General features: G+C 44.5%; 1 protein-coding gene across 2 annotated transcripts in view; it reads right to left on the bottom strand.

Annotated features, from left to right (window-relative positions):
* Positions 1–9,825, bottom strand: part of GLI3 (GLI family zinc finger 3) — a 305,949-nt gene that overhangs the window by 286,664 nt on the left and 9,460 nt on the right. For both annotated transcript variants that reach the window (XM_055085097.1, XM_028490211.2), the window contains exon 2: positions 5,217–5,381. In XM_055085097.1, coding sequence (XP_054941072.1) covers positions 5,217–5,340 — 124 coding nt within the window. In that variant the 5' untranslated portion in view covers positions 5,341–5,381. The remainder of the gene's footprint in view (positions 1–5,216; positions 5,382–9,825) is intronic.

Here is a 9,825-nt window from a genome sequence, read left to right on the forward strand (position 1 = left end):
CGCGGGGCCCGCGCGCCCGGAGCCTGTGCTCCGCGGCGGGAGAGGCCACAACAGTGAGAGGCCCACGTACCACAAAAAAAAAAAAAAAAAAAAAAAGGACAAAAAGAGAGAAGAGACCTTGGCGGTGAACAGCCGATGAATTCCCAACTCTTAACAAAATTCTGAGCCATCTTATTCCCAGCCGGGAGACCAACAGATATCCTGATTAACACTCACAGGAGTTATTGGACAGTTTGAAAGAAAATCACAAGGCCAGGAAGTGACCAAAAGCTAAAATTAAAAAAAAAAAAAAAAAAAGTATCTCCTACATATTTGCAAACCACAACACCTTCCCCTTAGAAACCTCAAAGAATTTTTTTTTAAGCAGAGGAGAACCAAGCCCTCCTTTTGAAAGAATCAAAGTGAACAGGGAACTTCCTCTCCATTATTAATCTATCAACTTTGGTTTCATATTGCATCACCATTAAGATAATTTCTGCTTTCTATCACTTTAAGGTATGTTCCCAATAACTATCAGATCTGATAAAAGATCCCCAAACCAGGACCTACATATGCTTATTATTAGCTGCTTTCTTTTTTAGAGCAGAGTGGTAGGTTAATAAGAAATATCAGATTACTCCTTTAAAAAAAATCATAGGCCAAAAATGAAATAAAACACTTCACACTGAAAAGTCAGTACTTGCAAAGTCGTTAAGGGAAATTTTATAGGACAATGAGAATGTTTAATACATTGGAACACCTAGATTAAAAAATGTCTATTATTTACAAAACACAATATGGAGCTGGGCAAGTAATGAATCCATACCTGAAAAAAACAGATCATTAAGGCATTTTACTTAAGGTACTAGCATATTAACAGATTTGAGATTTTTTTAAGTAAACAATGACACCTAATATATGAATGCACACTTTATATGTGAAAGACACCATCTTGGACGCCAAAAATGATCATTTACATGTCAGTTGCACTGAACAAATATTCAGAAAACTGAATGTCTTCTCTTTTGTCATTTATGTTTAATAAATAACACTAGAGCTTAAAGTCAAACTATAACACATGAAGCAAACACTGTGGTTGCTGAGTAAGTATACTGAATGCTTCATATGTTGATATAGGTTCTTAAATGTTACAAAAATCAGTTTGGCTGTGTTCTATCCATAGAAGATTTAGAACAGTTTTTCACTTGTGTTATTTTAAATTTCAATGTTAAAAGGCATATCCTTCCTTAAAATCTTGTTCAGGGTTTTTGAACCCTACACTTTGGTTCGGGTGTATGTGTGCGTTTAAACAAAACTCTGTATGACTGTTATTCTAGGAGTAGATACTCCGCTGAGAAACGTAAGAAAACAGATCTGTAAGGACATGCAGAGGAATGTGCATGGTTTGGCTGGAAGGCTCACAATCAGGAACAAATTGCAGCACATAATGGCTGGAAAAGTTAATTAAGTCAACCTAACACAGCGCCAATAGCAAAACGTTTTTGTTTGTTTTATTTTAATCTTGAAATCGAGGACGGGAGAAGAAATACACAGGTTACATCCGGAATATATCTTGGTGCCGAACTCATTTTTCATTGTTCATTTACAAGTCTCTGAATTGCAGAACTTTGTAAGGAAAGCCTAAGAACCCCCTGGGAACAGCAGCAATTGGTACTACCTATTATAGGATCCAAGTAATTTTCATTTCCTTTTTGTGAAGAGCCTCAGTGGAGGTATCCAAGCACTTCTGAAATGTTTGCAGAGAAAAGACAGAACAGGAGACAGACAGAATAGACAGAGGGATGGATGACCATAGCAATGACAGTATACCAACCTTTGAAAGCCTGCCCCCCACACCAGCTCTTAAACCCAAACCAAACCACAGACCAAAGCCCCCAGACTAGCTGTGTGACCAGAGCTGAGAGCCAAGGGCAGCGTGCCACCAGGTAGAAGCTGGCAGAACAAAGAATTTGGGCTATTCCACACCCTCCGAAGCATGATCCTGGGGCCATAAAGAGGCTCTGAACTAGTTAGATGAATCCTGCAGAGGACTTTGTAAAAAAAAAAAAATCATTACAATTATTAGCATTGCTTATGTAAAGCAATCACAAAGAAAAAAGTTTATTTTCCTTTGTCTCAATCTTTCCCATCTTTAAACTTGTTTGCTGGTCTTCCTGGAATCTTCCAGCAGGATTGCCACGGATATTTCAAAAACACCACTTCCATTTTCCTTTATTTGGTTGGCTCTTTATGTTATTCCAAAACAAAAAGGAGTCAATCTCTTACAAGAAATAGAACACTAAAAAAATGGCCAGAGCTCACAGGATTCTAGGACAGCTATCATTCACGCAGAAGCCCTGCAAACCTGACTACTGAGGTTTTGCCCCAAGATAGGATGTGTCTTACACCCATTCAGGAGGTGCTTCAAGGACCCAGGATGATCAGGGTGGGAAGCCCATGGAATTCGGTTTCAGAGTCAGTTCTGTGGTTACTCCGGACTCAAGGACTAACTTTTATAAACCATGACTGTTTCTTCCCTGGATACTGTTCCCCGGTGGCTTCCTGGCTGCTGGGCTGATTAGGTTAGTTCTGTTCCTGGTCACCCTATGCAGGTTAATGGGCAGAACTCATGGTCAGAGTAGCTCCAGACAAATGCAACAGCACCAAACACCTGCCCAGCAGGTGTCCAGTGGCCGGAATCGCCAAAGTGGCAGCACCTTCCCAAGGACAGATCGCTATTGCTACTCTGCTGAAATTCACAGAAAGGACAGTGGTTTATGGAGGCTCCACGTGGTGTAGCCTGTTCCCACACACACACTTACACACACGCTCACTCATTCACACACACTCACACACACTGCTATAAAAATCACCCAACGTTGATGTTTCATGAAGCCTGATATCCAGAAAGCGATGATTCCTACAAATCTGCTATTAAAATTACCAAATCACCTACATGGCACAGACTGATTCTATTTCTGAAATAAATTTGAGACGTGTCTAATTTTTACCAATTCCAGAGAAAAGAAACCAGGGCCGCAGCATGCTTTTTTAAGGAGAAAATATGCCTTCTCTAACCTCATCAGAGGAATAATGCAAAAATTCTGGCTCTATTAAAAATAAGCTCTAGGGCTTCCCTGGTGGCGCAGTGGTTGAGAATCCGCCTGCCGATGCAGGGGACGCGGGTTCGCGCCCCGGTCCGGGAGGATCCCGCGTGCCGCGGAGCGGCTGGGCCCGTGGGCCGTGGCCGCCGAGCCTGCGCGTCCGGAGCCTGTGCTCCGCGACGGGAGAGGCCACAGCAGTGAGAGGCCCGCGTACCGCAAAAAAAAAAAAAAAAAAAAAAAAGCTCTAGTCCTGACTTGAAAGACCACGAATCAAGAGAGAAATATAGTTTCATATACATGTAAAGTAAATTCATTATTTTAACTCCGACGTAAATAGATCTCCCTGGAGGATCAATTCAAAATGGGACTCAGTAGCCGAAAGGTTTAATGCCAGCCCCTCCCCTGGCCCAGTCAAGCCAGCTGTGTGCACTGGTGACATCGGGGAAGGAGAAAGGTGAGCAGCACACACTGTGGACCAGGATGGGCACAGAGAGCAGGGCCAGGCAGTGCCACAGTTCAGACAGGGAGGTGCGGCTTTTTTACTGGATGTCTGCCCTCACAGCCTACACTTCTGGGCTGTTACCTTCCAAAGCAGATTCTCACTCTCCCATTGTATGTAAAAAATCGGAGGGGCTTCCCTGGTGGCGCAGTGGTTGAGAATCTGCCTTTGCCAATGCAGGGGACACGGGTTCGAGGCCTGGTCCGGGAAGATCCCACATGCCGCGGAGCAACTAGGCCCGTGAGCCACAACTACCGAGCCTGCGCGTCTGGAGCCTGTGCTCCGCAGCAAGAGAGGCCGCGACGGTGAGAGGCCCGCGCACCGCGATGAAGAGGGGGCCCCCGCTCGCCGCAGCTCGAGAGAGCCCTCGCACAGAAACGAAGACGCCACACAGCCAAAAATAAATAAATACATTTATAAAATAAAATCAAAAAAAATTGGAAATCAACCTAGTCAAATCTTTTTGGAATAAATAAAATATAAATGCACAGGGAGGGAGGGAGCAGGTTGGCTCAGCAGAGGCACATCCTTGTACCCAGGTAGGCAGTGTCCAGGACTGGGACCAGCCCATTCTTCCTAAGAGCACATGGCAAAGCAGAGAGCGATTCGCAGAGGCCAGGGGTGGCTATGAAATCTACAAAAAGCCACGGCGCTGATGGCCTTCAAGAGCCGAAAGGCAGGGAAAGGAAGTGAAGGTTACTCTTAACTTATTCAGTCTGTTTTTACCAGAGGGGGCTCTGGAATTTATTTTCAGTGCTCCATGCTTGAATTGAAATGCCTCTCAACACTTTGCTTCAAATATTAAAACATACCGCATATAAAACAGTGGGCTTGGGCTTCCCTGGTGGCGCAGTGGTTGCGCGTCCGCCTGCCGATGCAGGGGAGCCGGGTTCGCGCCCCGGTCTGGGAGGATCCCACGTGCCGCGGAGCGGCTGGGCCCGTGAGCCATGGCCGCTGGGCCTGCGCGTCCGGAGCCTGTGCTCCGCAACGGGAGAGGCCGCAGCAGAGGGAGACCCGCGTACCACAAAAAAAATAAATAAATAAATAAAATTAAAAAAAAAAAAACAGTGGGCTTTCTGTATCTCTAAACGCAAATTAAGGACGTTAAATTTTTACACGCCAACAGCAAAACCTGCAACTCAGAAACGAGATGAGGGCTCAACCGTTAACAACTTTTAAAATCCTTTACAGCGGACTCCTTAGGGTTTGGGGTCTGGAGGGGACCCTATCACTAATTTGGACAAGGCAACTCTTGTGTCTTTTGTAATAACTGATAACTGATTATCCCGACGAGTGGAGACTTTCCATGTGAAATGCAAAGTAATCTGAACCCCAGCCAGACTCATCAAGATGATTTCCAAAATGCCAAAACAGGAACTTCCTATGATAAATAACCTATCACATTTACATCTCGGATTAGCAAATCTGGAAGAAAACGTGTAGTTTCAGCGCCAAAACAGAGATGGCTAAAGCCTGCCCATCCCGAGCCCGCACCCCGACCTCCACCTCCATCTGCGCTCTTCAGCTCTCAGAGCACAAACACGGGTCCAGGTGCAAATGCTCAACTCGCAAGGAATGCAGAGCGCAGAAAAGGGCTGCAGGCGTGACTGCTGGTAATCCCCGTGGCCGCTCACCATTGGAAGTGGTGCTGGAGGCCACGGCTTTCTCGCTGACGTCTGGTCGAGTGGAGCATTTCACTATGGCATTCTCCACTTTCTTCTTCTCACTGGTCGTGGAGCTCTGGGGCTGGGCCTCCATGACGCCTTCTCATTACTTCAGCTCTGGGCGACCAGGGACCCCTGAAAAAACAGCAGCGCCATCAATTTCAAATAAGGGGAAAAAGGAAATCCCACTCCGAAGGCCACTTCACCTGTCACCTGAGGAGGTGCCTAGAGCATCAGCCAATTCAAAATCTGGAAGCCCCTTACCCGCAGGCTTTCTTGCAAAAAGGCCTCAAAGTTCTAGTAGCAGGCCAGGCGAACTCTGTCTACGCGTACAAAAGGAGGAGAAAAGGACTTGTCCATAATGTGGGACTTTTCCCAAAATCCTACTGGGCATTTGTTATTAAATGGTCTAAATATGTCCATTTTCAGCCGTGTTTACGGCAAGAAATCCAAGCGTCACGTTACTCCTTCAAACCAAGCATTCTACAAATGTCTCCGACATTTATAAGAAGGTGGCCACTTTTCTAAGAAGGCACAGTAGGACAACTTTCCAAGCCAAGGAAGTTTTTTAGTTATGAATTAGATGCTTTAAAGAGTAACGGACAATTTCTCCCATCCAAGCCCAACTCAAAATTCTGAATCAGAGGATTCTGGTCAATGATTTTGCTCTCCTCACCAAGATATGTGAATCGCAACATGCCTCTTAAACCTAATTCTTTCAGGAAAACCATACTCTTTAAGCATTCTTAAAACAGTAGAACATGTCCATTCATCTAAGTTACATTTTTAAAACAAACAAAGGTGATAGAACAACACACTCTGGATCCCACAGGAAAAGGCAAAAGATCACCCACAGCAAAGGCTGGAACCACTTAAGAAATATTAAAACTCAGCTAAAAGCAAGGGCAGTTAGTCTGTCTTTCAGCAGCTTCATTCATGTGATAATCACCCTAACTCATCATTCATCAATTTTCACTCTGTTTGGTTCATGTTCTTTTTTGGCAGTCATGATCTACACCTACAAAGAATACAAGAGAAGATGACAAGTCTCCTCTCTACCATGTTTCCCTCAAGCTCTCTAGATTGTGGGCATTTCTTCCATGGAGTCACCTGCCTATTTCCTACATTTAGCGGAGGCCACCGTGTCCCATCAAAACAAGGATTAGAGAAATAAAACAAGCAAGTGCTTCACAGACTAAAAGAGTTAAAGTACCAGATGGAAGATTTTTAGTCATCCTTAACTCAAACTTGCAAGGGAACTGCAATCTGGGATAAGTAACTGGAAAAGCTGAAGGCCCAGAGGCCTCGTGGCCCTGGAGCACCAGCTCTTCCAGTAACTTCCATTTCTTTTCCTTGATTATCCAGTGGCATTCATTGTAAAACACACAAGTTATTTAAGAGCAGCTTTTCTAGAATAAAAAAGACAAAAAGACGCCCCAGGTTAAATGTACATATCAATTATAAGATCCACTCTGAATTCAGAAACATCCCTCAAAGAGCCCCCATAGATCACAACAGTGAAGGAATATAGACCTTCTTTTCTCAAGGCTGCCACCGTACACAAGTCCACGGGGGGGGGAGGGCCTGATTGGCACCCCCTGGAGTTGTCCAGTGCCTCAGTTTCCTCACCTGTCACATGACAGTGTCACACAGTGGGACCTCACCTTGGGGGTGGGAATGGGGGGTGTCCAGTCCTCTTTAAGAATATGCTAAAACTTACGGACCCTCTGCCCCCAGAATCCCCTTAAGCGCACAGAAAACTGTCCCTTTGATTTCTAAGGGATCACAGGCCCTCCAAACCAGTTAAAGAACCCTTGAAGGAGAAACTCTCAACCACCCCTTCTAGCTCTACTAACCTCAGAATGATTCTTTAAATTTTTTGCATGTTCCCGCCAAATTGACTTAAGTATCATTTTTAAAGCATGCCACAAGAACAATTCAACCCATTCCATGGCACTGTTTCTCGGCGTGGTACCAGAGCCACCTGAATCAGCCTTGTTTCAGTGCTTGCAAAACATTCAGAGTTGCAGGTCCAACCCCCTGATGTCTTTGCGGTGGCCCCTGGAACCTTTATTTGAACCAGCACTGGTGACTGTCAGTCTCAATGAAGCTCGCCGACAACTGCTCCACATATTTTTTGTTTGCTGCTCTGTACCCAATACTGTAGGTGGTCCTCACTGAAGTCCTGGCAGATTGGATGAACTAATGAATGAAGTTCTGAATTCCAACAGCCCAAAAGAGCCTATCCCAACTGCCATCCCAATAATGAACTCTGCATCGGTCAGGAATCTTGGTTGAATGTCCGTCTTCCCCTCCAGACCCTAAACTCCAAAGGCCGGGCTATCTACCCAGCACCTCATACCTGTAAGAATATTTGCTGAGTAATAAGCGATCCAGCAATGATCCCGTGATCCAGACAATTCAGCAGTGTCTTCAATCTTAATTGCCACAGATTTAGCTACGTATCTTTTCTTTTATAGCCAGTGTTTCTTTGTAAACTGGCAAATTATATCAAAACTAAAAACTTTAATAGGAATATTTAATTAATCAAAACACTCCATTCTCAACCATTTTGGAGAAAAAGGGGCACTTACTATAATTGTTTCCCTCGAAACGCAAATACAGTTTTACCGGTCGAATCTGGATGGAGTTTACGACTACTGGACACAGAAACAAGCTAATGGACCAGAGGGGGGAAAGAAAAAAAACCCATGAAGAGATGGGGTTCTTGTCTCTTCCTTAGGAGAGGGAACTAATTAATAGAAGTGAGGAGACAAGTCACCAAAGCTCCTTGACAAACTTGGTTTTTGTGGAGTTGTTGGTTTTTCCCCCAAGCAAAAGACTTCATTTTAACAAAGCAATAAAAACCCTCCAAATACTCATCACCAGAGAGAGGCTCAGTGAGAAGAGGTAAAGCCCCAGGCGCTGATTGAAATCGCACTAATTAATGGTCTTGGAGAACACTAATTCCTCCCCCCACCCCCTGTTCAAAATGGATTTTTTAAAAAATAGACCCTTGGTCACTCAAAAGTCTACCCCCTTCTTCTATTTTGACAACTTATTTTTGGATCTCATTAGTTAGTAACTAATTATTTAAAAGTGTGGTTTATGCTTGGAACAAGGCTATAAAAATGGCAACTTGCCAAGGCAGACATCTGCTTCCTGTATATCCCTATAAATTATATCAGCTTATTTTACTGATAAAAACCCAACTTTGTCCCTGTCAGTTACAAAGGAGAAAGTTGGGGGTTTTTTAATAGATTTATTTATTTATTTACTTTTGGCTGTGTTGGGTCTTCATTGCAGTGCGCGGGCTTCTCATTGCAGTGGCTCCTCTTGTCGCAGAGCACGGGCTCTAGGCATGTGGGCTTCAGTAGCTGTGGCACATGGGCTCAGTAGTTGTGGCGCACGGACTTAGTTGCTCCACGGCATGTGGGATCTTCCCGGACCAGAGCTCGAACCCACGTCCCCTGCATTGGCAGGCGGATTCTTAACCACTGCGCCACCAGGGAAGCCCTAAAGGAGAAAGTTTTAACATTCTAGACTCTCACGCCTCATCAAAACTCTGCACCAAGAGTTAGGGAGCAGAAAAGAGTGCCTGCTTCTAGCTGGGGTGGCAATTTTTTCATAGAATATTCAGCCGAGTTGGGAAACTCAGTCCTGAGTTGATACAAGAAAGCATGAGGTACAGAAGTGATCAGTAAAAATTCCTGATAGAATCTTAAAACATACATAACTAGGGCCGTAGCCTATAGGACACTCCTTATAAAACCTGGCGTTTCCTAAATAGTAAAGTATAATTTATTTAAAACGTAACTCTCAAGGAAAACTTTTCAGTTCTGCTTCACTTCAAAGATCTTTCTCTGAGGAAAACATGCCACTGGTTTTTAGATGTGAATGAAATGAGACTTTTAGACCCTGCTCCTTTTCTTACAGGGCCAAACTGTTCTCCCTCTACCCTTTTCACCACTGCAACATTACATGCAAGATTTGCTGGCATGCCCCTTGACTTTTTATGCTTATGAAAAAAAAGAGAAAAAAGAAAAACTATTTGTAGCTGATGTTTGAGTCCCAGCAGCTTGGGTATATGGGAAAAACAACAACAACAACAAAAACCCTGCAACCAAGAAAAACTGCTCTGCTAAATAGACCTGCTGAAGCCTGACGTTTCATAGGTAAATGCAGGAATGAAAATGCCTTCTTGAAAGCAAACAGTCATGGCTTTTCCCCATTCAGCTGTCCCTGATCCTTCTGTAATTTTCCCGAGGCCTAAACCCGAGGCACAATGAAGTCCGGACCCTCTTTTAAAACTAATCCCTCTCCTACTAGCAACCTGCCCACAGGAGGGTCTTTGCTGTCTAGATTATAAATCTGAACATGCGTCAACCTCCTACCAAACGAGACATCCTATCCTGGAGCCACTGACCAGGTGATGCTGTAGTGCCTGTCTCCACTTGAAAGGCAGCCAAAGAAAAGCTGCAACATTTATCACCAATTTGGAGAAATGGCGGGGGGGGGGGGGGGGGGGGGGGGGGGGGGGGAAGGCCTGGAATGGAAACAGGACTCCCCCACCCCACCC

This window comes from Physeter macrocephalus, chromosome 5 (assembly GCF_002837175.3).
Source record: "Physeter macrocephalus isolate SW-GA chromosome 5, ASM283717v5, whole genome shotgun sequence".
Lineage (NCBI taxonomy): Eukaryota > Metazoa > Chordata > Mammalia > Artiodactyla > Physeteridae > Physeter > Physeter macrocephalus.